The 14,337-nt window shown below is 51.8% G+C and overlaps 1 protein-coding gene across 1 annotated transcript; it reads left to right on the top strand.

Moving 5' to 3' along the window:
• The first annotated feature begins 243 nt into the window (after window positions 1-243).
• On the top strand, window positions 244-13,771 carry LOC135406120 (gastrula zinc finger protein XlCGF7.1-like). The gene is made up of 3 exons (XM_064640666.1): window positions 244-327; window positions 12,230-12,311; window positions 12,500-13,771. Exons 2-3 carry the CDS (start codon window positions 12,260-12,262, stop codon window positions 13,252-13,254), a joined length of 807 nt encoding a protein of 268 aa, XP_064496736.1. The 5' UTR covers window positions 244-327; window positions 12,230-12,259; the 3' UTR covers window positions 13,255-13,771.
• Window positions 13,772-14,337: the final 566 nt, after the last annotated feature.

The raw sequence follows: 14,337 nt of genomic DNA, 5'->3' as shown, positions 1-14,337 counted from the left end.
GTGGAAGGGGTGAGGGGGGGAAAAGTGGGGGTTGGGACCCTCAGAGCGATCCTGGGGGGAAACTGGGGATCGAGAAGACCATGGAAAAGTGGGAAGAACAGGGAGAAGGGTGGACAAGGGCCCCTTAAGGACTACAACTCCCGTGGTGCCCCGCGCAGCAGAGTGGGCGGGCAGTGGAGGGCGCGGCCGCGTACTGATTCGCTGCGCCGGAGTTTCTGAAGGCGTTGCGCGCGCAGAGCGCCGTGTTGGCTGCCGGGAAAAGATGGCGGCGGTGCTTGCGGCTGCGCTGTGAGAGCTGGCGGAGGCTGCGGGAGAGCGGGGCTCTGGGTATCCCCTCGGGGCTGCGGGGAGCGCGGCTGTGGGTGGAAAGGCTGGAGGGTTCGGGAGGGTTTGGCCGAGGCGTTCGGGGGTTCCCGAGGGTCAGAGCACGGGGCCTGGAACCCACTCGGGGGGGCTTTGCCAACGCCCTGGCTGCACTGCGCAGGCGCGCGGGCGGAGTAGTCATGAGGGAACTGCAACTCCCATGAGGCTCCGCGCGGTCCGCCATTACTCTTCCTGCCAAGCGCCTCTGCCGGCCCGGCGGGCCGACCCCGGGGAAAGGGGATCCCAATGCCCCCCCCGAACCCCAGAGACCCCCAACACTCAGCACACAGAGACCCCACAGGGAGGGGGGTCCGAGGGCCCCCTAAAGCCCAGCAGTGGGGTTCAGGGGATCTCCCAGCCCCTAGGGCAGGGGTCCTGAGGGTGCCCCCTAAAGTCTGGGGGGGAGATGTACCACATCCGGGTAAGGGGATCCCAGTGTCCCCAGTATAGCCCAGTGACCTCCCAGTGACCCTCAGTACGGCCCAGTAACCCCCTCAGTGACCAGCCAGTGTGTCCCAGTGACCTCCCACTGCCCCCTAGTATGCTCCAGTGACCACCCAGTAACCCCCAGTATGGCCCAGTAACCTTCCAGTATCCCCTCGTGTGTCCTGGTAATCCCCCAGTAACTCCCCAGTCTTTCCCAGTGCCCTCCCAGCATCCCTCAGAAATCCCCCAGTCCCTCTTAGTGCCCCTTGCTTCCCCCCAGTATGTCCCAGTATCCCCCAGTAATCACCCAGTGCCCCCCAAAGCCCCCCAGCTGTCCCCAAAGTGTCCCCAGATGCCCTTGACCTTTCTGTGAGCATGGGGTGGGGCCGTTTTTGGGGTCAGAGTGTCCAGGGGGGGCTTCTGGGGTGAGATGGAGGGTTGGGGACATCAGGGATGGAATTTTGGGACAGTGGAATTGGGACTGTCAAGGGGGGAATTAGGGCCATGGGGAGGCCCTGGGGACATTGGAAACACTAGGGGGGTCTCAGGGTGTCAAGTGGGGAATTAGGGACACCCAGAGGGTCTTGGGGACACCAGGGGGGTCTCAGGACTCACCTGCTTGTGGTGCTGCCCTTCCTCTCTCCTCCCAGACCCCATTAACCCCCCCCAAATGTCCCCCAACCCCCCTTTTCTCTTTAATCCCCTCCCCCCACAGATCCCTTTGACCCCCCAAGACCCCTTTTAACTCCCCCAGATGCACCCAAAGCTCCACAAAACCCCCCAAATCCCCATCCAACCCTCCCAGATCCCCCCAAATCTCCCCCAGCCCTCCCTCAAATCTCTTCCAACCCCTCCCAAAGAGGGATCACCTGGCACCCTGTGACAGGAGCACAGTGGGCTGTACTGGGGGCACTGGGCTGTACTGGGAGGGCACTGGGGGGGCTCAGGTGTCCCACGACAACGTGGCCTGTCACTGATAATGTCGGAACGGCCAAAGCGACACGAAAAAAGGTTCCAGCAAAGTTTATTCCAAGAAAAAAGCAGGGACGCCGGGGCTGCTGCGCAGCCCCTTAAGTACAGTTTTTGAACACACGTAATGCACACGAATAGGACAGTTCAAACTTTCACACCAGAATTCTTACAGCTAATAGGTGCATTTTTTAAAACTCTTCTTTCTCACAACAACTTTGCTCTTTCTCAAAACAGCCCAGTTCTTTCCCACAACAGTCCTGAGCACCTGCTCTTATTTTTCTCTCATGTTGATGTTTTTCCCAACTACTCTCGTTCAAAACAGGTCCTTGTTCTCATGAGACAGTGCTCCTGTTCTCATGAGACAGTATTCTCTGTTCCCACGGGACAGCTTCTTCAGGATGCATCAGTATGTTGTCAGGATCAGAGCCTCCATTTTCAGTCCTCTCTTTCAGTCCATCTCAGGGGGATACTTTGATCTGGTCAACATCTATTGCTTCATCAATATGTGCCAAGGTGCTGACAGACCCGCTGTCACCCGTGACAGTGGCCCAGCTCCAGGAGAGATCTGGGGAGCAGTGAGGAGGTACTGGTCTGTACTGGTCTATACTGGTTTGTACTGGTCTTTCCTAGTCTGTACTCCCAATCCCCAAAGTCCCTCCCCAGCTCCCCCAGGACCCTCCTGGACCCCAAAGACCCCCAGGCCCCCCCAGGCCCCTGACTTGTTCCTGCTGCCCCTTGAGCATCTGCAGCTCCTGCAGAACCAGGCATTTCATCAGCAAATGTGCAGCTGACACCAAGCTGGGGGTGTGTTGATGTGCTGGAAGGCAGGAGGGCTCTGCAGAGGGACCTGGCCAAGCTGGATCCATGGGCTGATTGCAAGGGGATGAGGTTCAACCAGGCCAAGTGCTGGGTCCTGCCCTTTGGCCACAAGAAGCCCCGGCAGCTCCACGGGCTGGGGACAGAGTGTCTGGAGAGCAGGCAGGCAGAAAGGGAGCTGGGAGTGGGGATGGACAGGAAGCTGAACAGGTGCCAGAGTGTGCCCAGCTGGCCAAGAGGGCCAATGGATCCTGGCCTGGCTCAGGAAGAGTGTGGCAGCAGGAGCAGGGAAGTGATTGTTGGGCTGGAGTGAGCGCTGGTGAGGCCACCCCTGGAGTGCTGTGTCCAGCTCTGGGCCCTCAGCTCAGGAAGGCCCTGGAGGGGCTGGAGCAGGTGCAGAGAAGAGCAGCGAGGCTGGGGAAGGGAGTGGAGCACAAGTGGTGTGAGGAGAGGCTGAGGGAGCTGGGGGTGTTGAGGCTGGAGAAGAGGAGGCTCAGGGGAGACCTCCTCACTCTCTACAACTCCCTGACAGGATGGTGTAGCCAGGTCGGGCTCTTCTCCGAGGAACCAGCAGTAGGACAAGAGGGTCTTCAGCTGTGCCAGGGGAGGTTTAGGTTGGATATTAGGAAGAAATTTTTTCCAGAGAGAGTGATCAGGCATTGGGATGGGCTGGGCAGGGAGGGGGTGGAGTCCCCGTCCCTGGAGGTGTTGAAGGTGAGACTGGATGTGGCATCAGTGCCATGGTCTGGGAAGCACAGCGGGGTTGGATCAAGGGTTGGACTTGATGATCTTGGAGGGCTTTTCCATCCCGGCTGATTCTGTGATTCTCTGATTCCCATTCCTATGGCAGCACCTGCTTGAGGCTCTATCCCCAGGGTGATAGAGATGTCTGTCCATATATATCTCTGAGGTTAGTCTGTAAATATGTGGTGTTAGAAAAGCAGGCTAAGTTCTGGGATGATTCTAGAAGGAGAAAGAAGCCCCCAGCCCAGAGCAAGCAGGCAGCCCTCAGCTTCCACCTCATCTTCCCTCCCTGCAGGTTCATGTCCTTGAGCCCAGGCCCTGAGGTGAGCCTGAGAACTGGCCTGGAGGTGAGCCCAGAGCTGGCCCTGAGGTGACCTTGAGAATAACTGCAAGGCAGAGGTGCTGCTGAGGAAGGACAGCCCCGTGGTGGGGAAGAGGCCAAGCTGTGAGTGCCCAGCCCCAAGAAGGTGCTGTCTCCATCCCCTGTGTGCCAGGTGAACTGGGGCTTTGCTGCAGAGCTGCGGGCGCTGATTTGAGCGGCTGCAAGTGCTGAGATGGTGGGCACCCAGGAACACAAACTCTGCCTGGCCACGGAGCCTGCAAGGAGGAGCAGAGACAGCCCTGGCAGTGTGGGGGGCCTGGTTGTCCCTGTGCCTTCCCCTGCAGGCCCTGTCTGTCCCTGCTGGGCCCCTGTCCATCCTCATCAGGTCCCTGCCCGTCCCCCCCAGTCTGAGCTCCCCCCAGGAAGTGCCGTGGAGCTGAAGCTGCTGCCATCCCCCCCCTGCAGCCGCTGCCCCAGCCAAGGGAGCAGCAAAGGCAGGGCCAGGAGCAGAGGCAGCAGCAGGGGAGCCCTGGGGGGGCCGGGAAGCTCTTGTGTGGGGCAGGAAAGAGGCGCTGGGCACGAGGCCGGGGCTGTGCTGAGCAGGCCCAGCCCTCACATCCCCCCAGCCAACGCCGGCTGCCCGGGGGGCTTGGGAGGGACCCCCAGCCCATGTGCCCCACACTGAGCTGGCAGAGAGAGAGCCAAGGGACAGGGACATGGGTGAGGGGACAGCCAGGGACATTGCAGAGACAGGGTCAGGGCACAGCCTCTGGCAGCAGAGCTGCCCAGCCAGGCAGAGCATGAGGCCTCTTCCAGACACCTGGAGCAGCCTCACACTTGCCAGTGATGCCAAAAACAGCATAAGACAACTGCTCAGAGACAAAATTTGATCTTTAAGCAGCAAGGGTATTTATTCTGTGCAACGTTGAAGAGCTACCAATTTGCACTGGGCAAAATAGCTCTAAAGTTTTCAGTGAAAAGGTATGCAATTTATACAGTCTTGGTGAGGGATTACGATATTTTAGGTGAATATTCATTAAAATTACATCACCTAGTTATAATATTCATATTAGGTGGGGTTCAGGTGGAGCTTGAGGCAGAGCCATCCTTTTGGGGAGGTTTCTGGGGGTCGTTCCTGTTTCTCCAGCCTCATGAGGGTCGTTTCTCTGTTCCTCATCGTCATGAACTTTTTAACTCTTCCTGACTGTGTGCGAAAGTCTTACTAAAAACCCCTTTACTCAGCTCTTCACCCCCCCTAAATGTCCATCCTATCTAATTTATGACTACTAGGCCAACCATTTTGTTATCTTTCATTAGAATAGAGCATACCAAGGACAAACAGGCCTCTCGGAACCTGGTACCTTCTCTCCCTTAACTAATCTCATAACACATGTTCTCTATCTCTTTCATTTTAACCTAAGTGCAGCTTTCCTCAGAGTGGGATCTGTGAGCCTCTTCTCAGAGCAGGATTCAGCATCTAAAAATCCCTGCTCTGTTTCACCAGTCCCACCCTCGTGGGGTGACACCGTCCCCTCCCTACAGGACACTCCCCCAGAAATCTTTGGGGGGGCCTTTTGTGTATATTCCTGGTTGCTGATTCACGCTGGGGACCTGAGGGACCCTCTGCAATCCCACCCATGGGGCATAATCTGCTCTCCAGGGCTTGACTCACTGTAGACTTTGCAGGGAAATCTGTGCTGGCAGCCTGAGTATGTCCCGACCCCCCGCGCGTTCCCCCCCAGGATATTTGGGATGAGTTCCCCCTTCCCAGGAAGCCATGGGATGGGGGAGTGATTCTTCTCCTGCTGTTGCTGTTGCTGCTCCGCCCCTGTCCCTGCCCTTCCTGCCGCTGTCGGTGAGCGGAGCAGCCACGATGGGAAAGGGGTGAGAGAACGAAAAGAGAGGGTGGGACCCCCAAATGGAGCGCGAGGGGCGGTGGGTCACCCCCAAAGGGAGCTGGGGGGAGCCAGGGTTTGGGGGACTGATGGGAAAGGGGTGGGAGAAGGGGGCTAAGGGGAGGGGGGAGAGTATCGGCAGAGAGGCACGAACATAAGCTCACAGACCCTTAGGATCAGCAATATGTCAAATTTATTATTTAAATCAGTTACTTTTATACAGTTTAGTTTGCTCAGGGTACATGCTCACAACAAGATGATTGGATAGCTCAGTTTGTGCACGCGTCTCATGTCTCCAGTTCATTGGACCTGATGTTCTGTCCACGCAATCTGAAATCATCTTTGGCATAGAAACCTCTTTCTAATTAATCTGCTTTTAGGGTTTTACTAAATTTGCAGGTGTTTCATTATCTTCAGTTTCTCAGGTTTTCTTTCTATAAACATATTATGTTCTCAAACCTTATAATTAGACACACAGCTAACAAGTATAAGCATCACATATTTTCACACAGTCTATAAGTATAAACAATACATGCTTGTCACTTCCATGGCAAGCAAGGCCTACAGAGTACAGGAAAAATTGTTCACAGAAATCTCTGTTCCGGCGACAATTCCCCAGTTCTGCTTTGAACAATTTTTACTGCATTCCTGCAACATTCTTCATCATGCCTATAACATATTACCAAACACAATTACATATAATAATACCACTACCATTAACAAACTTAACAACCTATTGATCTCAAAGTTTGTGCTCTTAACTCTGTGCTTAAAGGTGTTTCTAAATATAGGATTTATTCTTGAAAGCTTTTATTCAATCTAAAAACACTTCTGCAAATGGAACTTCTGTTTTTATTTAAGGTGTTTGTGTCAAAGTTGTTTGTGTATTTGTTCATATATTCACACACATACATGCATACGCTTTCATTCATTCACTTTCACACGGTGGCCACCATCATCCAAACACATTTCACACAAACATACTTTTGAATTTCATGTCACTGTGTTTCATAAACTAAGAAACCATAATTATTCTCAGTACCTTATAATGTTAAAGCTTCTTAACTAAACAAATAAAATTAACCAGATAGATAGACTTTCTTTTACCAATACCTAGTGAGTAATCCAAAGGTCATACAATACATTATACTTAAATTCTTACCCTCTATAATTTATATACCTCTTAACTTCTAAAATTATGTGCCTTAAAAGTATTAAAAAATTGTGCTCATAATACTAAAAAATTGTGCTTTAATAATATTGAAGAGACTGTTAGCTACAACAACTTCTGGTGTCACAGTCACCTGCAGGAACAACATCAACCTTGTTCTGAAGAACCAGCTTCTTACCAAGGCTTCATCCATCATGCAGATAACCAGAGTACACCTGTGTGCAAAAAACTTAAACACATGAAACACTTTTGCAGGTCAATAGAGGAGGGCTGACAGCCTTCCCTCCCGTTTCACTTTGCAAAAGTGTGATAAGAATTCTTGAATTATTAATCTCTTTACTTAATACCTTTGTGCTAATAACAAAAATCTATAACAGTTCTATTTCATAACAGAGCATGCTAATACTATCTACATCTTCTAACAATTCTGATAAAATTATAGGTTAACATGTTCAAAAATTCTACTTTCATATTCTCATCTGGGTTAGGATGGGTATTGATTACATGATGCAACCGATAAATTTCCCAAATGGTTCTGTTAGCTCCTGTCGTACTGGAATAAAGGATGGAGCTGTCTTATCATCATGTACTGCTTGTAGTGCTTTTCTGATTAAAATTCACAGCTGTGTTACAAAGTAGGAATAGATAAAAGGGAAAAAAAAGGCATTGTTTGCTTTAAGAATGTTTAAGGAAAACCGCAGAACACTTTCATCTGGTATTAAAATGATTTTGATTGTATTGATCACAAAAAAGTTGGATTTCTTACAAAGGCTTGGCCTGCAAAGAAAGGTTAGAGAAGATGGGTGCAAATCTGTCTTAGCAAAAAGAAGCAGTAGTCAGAGAAGTAACTTTTCTCTCCCCAGACTGTTTAGATTTAGACAAGAGAGTCCTAATTACTCTTTTCAGCCTATAGTCTGAAGTGCTAATGGATGATACATGCAAAGCAAAGCAAAAGTCACTGGGAAAGGAGTGAAGAATCTTCAATACACATGCATTTGTGAGTGTAAAATCAAAAAGAATACTGAGCATTCTCTGCTTAAAATCTCTAGAATGCAAATGAATAAGTTAAAACTATAACAGAGAAAGAAATATTTTCTTTACAGATGAAGTGATCAAAGATTGCAAGAGTGAGAATTTTTCTCACTATTTACCAATTCTGCATATGCAGATTGCAAGTAGATACTAACACCTGGCAAAGAAGGCAGTCTCAAAGGATTAGCAATTTTAAATAAAGAAAAAAGTTGCAAGAAAAAGGTAATTTCATGCTTCGAAAAGAACTTTCATTGATTTCAAAAGTTTGGATCCCAGAACCATCAGTTCAGAATTTTATCCAAATGATGATGTCATCAATGCATTTTAAAGCAGCTTTCAATTAGGTTAAATAAAGAAAATAGAAGCCGATGAAGAAAGCTCAGTAAGAGTTTCAATTTCTAGATCAAGTTTGTTTTAAATGTATAATCAGTTCTGGTAACTGTAGGATGTGATACACATGACTGAGTTTATAGGCAATTAGTGAGAGTTTTGTGCTGCTTAGTATGTTACTGTGAAAAGTCAGCACAAAAATAATGTTATAAAAGAGTGGGTCTATAACTTCTACTCCTTCTCATTGAAAAAGGACATATTTTGCATAAGTCATACTCGGTAACATTTGCTCTGGGCTGCAACAGCATTTGCTTTTCTTATAAAATGTTTCATCTGCCTAAATTAAAAAAAAATCCTTTTCTAGTTTTCTTAGCTCAAATGAGCATACAAACAAGGTAAGCATTCAGGGAACATGTTTTATGTTTAAACTTTCTCAATCAATAGTGCTGTAACTTAAGTCTTCTCTAAACCATAACAAGGTCCTAAGAAAGCTAAATTATATATGCAGCAAAAAGAGAAGAAATAAAAATTACGTCAGGTGTTTGATATTAAACTAGCAAATTGACAAGGAGCATAAAAACTAAGCTCTAATATTTCTTCTAGGGGTCCAAGAACTTCAAAGCTTTCTCAAATAGTTAAAGATCATTACAAACTAAACAAAAATCTAAAATACTGCAGTGCAAGGAACAGTACAGACTCTTACAGACTTCAGCGTTTCCAGTTTATACAAGCATTCTTGCTACTAGAATCTCAGATAAAGTTTAAAGAGCTAAGAGAAAAAAAAAAGAAAGGAAAGTCCTTATTATTGAAGATAATACTTATTCTTAAAATGCTGTAACACAAATGTAGTATAACCTGATCTCAACCCATACTGAATAATTATAGATTTAGCTTCTTTTAACATCTTCTAATTTAATGCTTAATAGCTTCTATTGTCTCCCACATCTGTTATAACTGGGAATGCGTTAGGACTTAACAACCAAACTTGTTCTTATAGCATTTCACAGAATCTCTTTCTATCTCTGCTCCAGACTTTTCGCTTTCGCCAGCCCCTGATCTTTCAAACAGCAGATTTACAGATCTTTCCAGCACGGTCCCACCCTCCTCCCCCCTCCCTGAAATAGAGTTTGAGGAGGTGGTGGAAGCGACAGAAAAGGACTTGGGGGAACCTGCCTGCATGGGGGTACAGGGAGCTGGCAAGAGGGATTTTCTCGCTTTAACTTCTGTTCTGCCACAGAGGTCTGCAAAACTTTTCTTGCAGCTGCGCTCGGGTCTTTGAGTCTCTATCTGTTCTCGTAGTTCGATGTCGAATCGGGAACAGGGGGGCTGATGGCAGCAGCGATAGATAGGGTGGTACGGGATTGGGTTGGTTCGTGGTTCCTTCCCCCCTCCCCCTTTCTTCTTACCGAGACTGTCTCTTGCCGGGTTCGGCGGGGGAGGGGTAATGGCGGCTTTTGGCGACTCGGGGTCGGTGTCGCGCGGTGATGATGTCGATCAGGGTGCGACAGTGGTCGGTCAGCGCGGGCTATCGTGGAGGCGGGGTCGCGGCAGCAGCGATCGCGTTTGTGGACAGGCAAGCGGCGTCGGGCGTGGGGTTCACAGTGGCAGTGCCGGCAGCGGCTGGCAGAGGGGTTCGCAGCAGCGGCGGCAGCGGCTCCTGGCCAAGGTGGCGCCGGAGGGGCTCCGTCGGTTCGGGACTCTCAGCTGGGGCTCGGTGCAGGTGGGGGAGCAGCGGGGGGAGCGGCTCCACGCAGCAGCAGGACAGCACCGGGCACGGCTTTAGGCGGCGGAGCGGCAGCAACTTTAGAATCAGCGGCGGGAAAAGTGGCGGCGGGCGGGGTGGTGGAGAGCTCGCCGTGAGGGAAGGCGCAGCTGGCAGTGGCCTCCCTAACGTCCTGCACTTTGGAATTCTCTGGGGCTAAGGCCGCTGGCTGACGGTTGGGCAGAAGCCTGCACTTTGAAACTCGCCGGCAGCACGATCGTTGACAAAATGAATAAAAGCTGATAAAATGACTCGCTCTCTTTGCTTTCAGTTTCGCTGCTCGCTAACGCAGCATAGGCTAAAGCTGTAACTTACCTCTCAGTCCTTCAAAATTGCTGTTTCAGTCAGCAGCTGCCACAATGTAAAATAGTGAGCTGCTTCGTCAAATCTTTTTGTGATTTTTTCCCCTAACTGTTCCTTTATAGCGTCCCAAATGGATACCTCAAAGGTGGCTTGAGCAGAAGGGAGTAAATTCTTAGCTCTCGCCCAGACTATTAACCCTTCAAGGGCTTTTTTATCATAATTTGGCTCTCTTAGAGAGACTGTATATCGGAGGAGCGTTTCCGCAGTCTCATCCTCTTTGGATGCCGTGGGCCCCATGCCTCCTCCTTTGGTCGACTCGCTTGGCCAAGGCGAGATTCCAACACCACCATGCGCGGCTTTCTCGTGGCGCCGGGGACAGCACTACCTCACACGACCGCTTCCCTCAGCTCCTACCATTCACCTTACGTCCCTGCAGAACTCGGCGAAGTAGAAGTCCCGTTTCGGGCACCAGTTATCGGCAGAGGGGCACGAACATAAGCTCACAGACCCTTAGGATCGGCAATATGTCAAATTTATTATTTAAATCAGTTAACTTTTATACAGTTTAGTTTGCTCAGGGTACGTGCTCATAACAAGATGATTGGATAGCTCAGTTTGTGCACGCGTCTCATGTCTCCAGTTCATTGGACCTGATGTTCTGTCCACGCGATCTGAAATCATCTTTGGCATAGAAACCTCTTTCTAATTAATCTGCTTTTAGGGTTTTACTAAATTTGCAGGTGTTTCATTATCTTCAGTTTCTCAGGTTTTCTTTCTATAAACATATTATGTTCTCAAACCTTATAATTAGACACACAGCTAACAAGTATAAGCATCACATATTTTCACACAGTCTATAAGTATAAACAATACATGCTTGTCACTTCCATGGCAAGCAAGGCCTACAGAGTGCAGGAAAAATTGTTCAGAGAAATCTCTGTTCCAGCGACAGGAGAGCGGGAGTGGGATTGCTGTGGGGGTGCCTCGGTGTCCCCATGCCTTGATCCCTGGAGGGTGGGGGAGGCTGGAGAGAGGGGAGAGCTGTGAGAGCCCTGAGAGCCTTTAGAGGGGGGAGCTCAGGCCCCCTGTGCCAGGGCAGTGGTCGGGGCCGTGCTTTTGGTGCCACATTGCCCCTGGTCAGGCTGAGCCCAGAGCCCGCCCACGTGTCAGGGGGCCCGATCCACTCCCTGCTCTCGTTGCCCTGGGGCAGCCTCTGGTGTCCCCCCATCTGTGGGGCTGTTTGGTTGCCTTGGGCACAGCCGGCCCTTGTGCAGGGCTGTGCCCTTGGGGGCTCTTGGCGGAGAGCAGATGTTTTTTGGGATGCCGGGCTGGGTTAGGGGCAGAGCCCCGGCGGTAGGGAGGGGGATGAGCGTCCCCCCCGTGTTGGGGGTTGGTGTTGCTGTGTCAGGCCCCGCCGGCTCCATTGTCAGCCCGGTGCCGGCAGGGGGGACACAGCGGGTTTGGGGCCCCCCGGGAGTGCCGGGGGTGGGTGTGGAGCCCGGGAGCTGCCGAGTGTGGAGGGCGGAGCGGGGAGATGTCAGAGCTGGGGGACCCCCGGCAGCCTGGAGGGGGGAGCACGGAGAGAGAGGAGCCCTGGGACCCCTGGGAGCCTGAAATGGGGTGTGGAGAAGGGGAAGCCTGGACAGTGGGGACCCCTGGGATCCCCGGGACAACAGAGTGGAGAACCTGGAGAGAGGGAATGTCTGGGAATGCAGCACCCTGAAGGTGAGAGTCAGAGGAGAAGGAACCCTTGGGACCCCCAACACTCCCAGCATCTGTAAGTGGGACCCCCAGCATCCCAGAGAGGGGAGAACCTCTGAATCCCAGAGGGGAGAGATCAGAGAGGGGGAACTTCTGGGAGTGTTTTAGAGTATTTTTCAGCTGAATCTCAAGGTTTTGCAGTTTGGGGGGATGGGGTCTTGCTATTTCTGAGGGGCTTTTTGCCTGAATCTGGGTGGTTTGGGTTTTTCTGGGCTGAATCTTGGTGTTTTGGAGGTTTTTATGGTCACAGGATGCCCGGTGAGTTCTAGAGATGGACTTGGGCAGGAGGAACCCCCAAGCCAACGCGCTCAGCCCTTGTTTTCCCCCCACAGCAGGATTTCTCCTTCCCAAACCTTGGGTGGATGGAGGAGGAGGCTGCGAGGAAGAGGAAGATGCCCCAGGACCCCCAGGCAGGTGAGGAGGAAGTCAGTGCCCCTTTGCCCTGTCTTGTCCTGTATCTCCCAGCTGAGCATCGCCCCCGGCTGCAGGACAACCCCGCTGCCGCCGCCGTCCTGCCGGGGCCGGAGTTGGGGGGATGTCCTTGGCCTTCCCTCTGGGCCGGAAGCAAATCCCCTCCCTGTCCTTCTTCCTTCCTGCCCCAGGCCCCGAGCTGAGGACGGAGAGCCCGGAGGACAAATCCCCCCGGCAGAGCCTGGTGGGAGAGGCCATTTTGAAGGACTCCACGGCGCAGGAAGGCAGCGGGGAGGGAAAGCCACGAAGGTACCCCAGGAGGAGGGTCTCCAAAGCCAGCCCAGGGTGCTCTGAGGAGGAAAGAGCCAGCCTGTGCCGGGAAGGCGGCCAGAGCTTGAGCCGGAGTTCCAAACTGGTGGTCCCTGAGCAGCCTCCCAGCAGGGAGAAGGCCTTCAAGTGCTTAGAATGTGGGAAGAGCTTCAGCAAGAGAGACCACCTGATACGACACCAGCACACCCACACTGGGGAATGGCGCTACAAGTGTGTGGAATGTGGGAAGAGCTTCAGGGACAGCACCGACCTGATCCGACACCAGCACATCCACACTGGGGAGCGACCCTACATGTGTAGGGAATGTGGGAAGAGCTTCAGGATCAACTCCCACCTCCATGCCCACCAGCGCATCCACACCGGGGAACGGCCCTACAAGTGCTTGGAATGTGGGAAGAGGTTTCAGACCAGCTCAGATGTCCTCAGGCATGAGCGGACACACACGGAGGAAAGGCCATTCCACTGCACCAACTGCGGGAAGAGCTTCAACCGCAACTCCACCCTCATCAGGCACCGACGCATCCACAGCGGGGAGAGGCCCTACAAGTGTGACGAGTGTGGGAAGAGCTTCACCAGGAGCTCTACCTTGACCTCACACCAACAGACCCATCAGTAAGGGAAGCCCTGCGAGTGCCCCGACTGCAGGAAGAGTGTCAGCTGCTGTTTCCACCCAGAATGAACCCCCTGATGGTGAGGCAGCCCCTGGAGTCCAGTGACTGTCAGTCCATCCCTTTCTACCACAAAGGGCCAGTCCCTTTCACAGGGGCAGCTTCTTCCAACAGAACCCTTCCTGGGGATGTGTGTGGAGATTCCTGCCTTGGCTGGGGACCCCCCCAAGGTCACTCCTGGAGCTTGAGAGCAGAGATCTCCCCACAAGCGTTGGTCTAGGGGAGTTCCATACATCTCTAATTAATAATTATTACTTTTGTATCAGCTTTAGTAGAATTGCTTCAACTGTTGCTTTAGTGTAGAGCGCTGTCTTATCTCATCCTGTACTACTGGTTGTTTTAGTGTCTCTGTTGTGCAGTAAATAATTCTGATGAAGATCTTTTGTCTGATCATTTGTAACCCTAAATAATTCATTTCTATCAATAGATCTGATTTGCCATCATTAAAACCTGGGGGACAAAAGTCATTCAGTCACACCTCTGTATTTCCTCTAAACTGAAACTGTTGGCATAATCCAAGGCTGAGATTGGATCAAGCAGCCCCCAGCACCCCACAGTAAGTTGGGAGCTCAGGGGGGCCATCCCCCTTTGCCAGCCCCCCTGTGCCCAAAGACCCCCATGGGACCGTTGGACCTGCCAGACCACCTCCCCTTTTCCACCCTTCTCCCTGTTCCCTCCACTTTTCCATGGTCCCCTCAATCCCCAGCCCCCCCCCCAGGATCACTTTGGGGGTCCCAACCTCCATGTCTTCTGCCTCTCCCACCCCTTCCACATCATCCCCCCACTCCCCAGCCCTCTCATGCTCAGTTTGAGGGTCCCACCCTCCCCTTTCCCCACTCTTCTGACCTCTCCCACCCATTTCCCATCATCCCCCAAACCTCAGTGTCCCTCCCCCTCCACTTTTGGGGGGTCCCACTCCCCTCCCACTCAGTTGGGGGTCTGTGCAAGTTTCGAGCTGGCTTCCGGCCAAGCCCCCGAAACCCGACAACAAGGACCCGCCTCCCAGAGAGGGAAGAGAAAAGAAAAAAAAA

Source organism: Pseudopipra pipra, chromosome W, assembly GCF_036250125.1.
Source record: "Pseudopipra pipra isolate bDixPip1 chromosome W, bDixPip1.hap1, whole genome shotgun sequence".
Classification (NCBI taxonomy): domain Eukaryota; kingdom Metazoa; phylum Chordata; class Aves; order Passeriformes; family Pipridae; genus Pseudopipra; species Pseudopipra pipra.
Note: the sequence above shows the minus strand (reverse complement) of the source record. Positions and strands in the feature narration are given on the sequence as shown.

Bases quoted from the DNA above. Each gene is read 5' to 3' on its own strand.
- LOC135406120 (XM_064640666.1), top strand. From the start codon at position 12,260: ATGGAGGAGGAGGCTGCGAGGAAGAGGAAGATGCCCCAGGACCCCCAG. The intron at 12,312-12,499 runs GTGAGGAGGAAG...TTCCTGCCCCAG, and splicing joins GCCCCAGGACCCCCAGGCAG to GCCCCGAGCTGAGGACGGAG.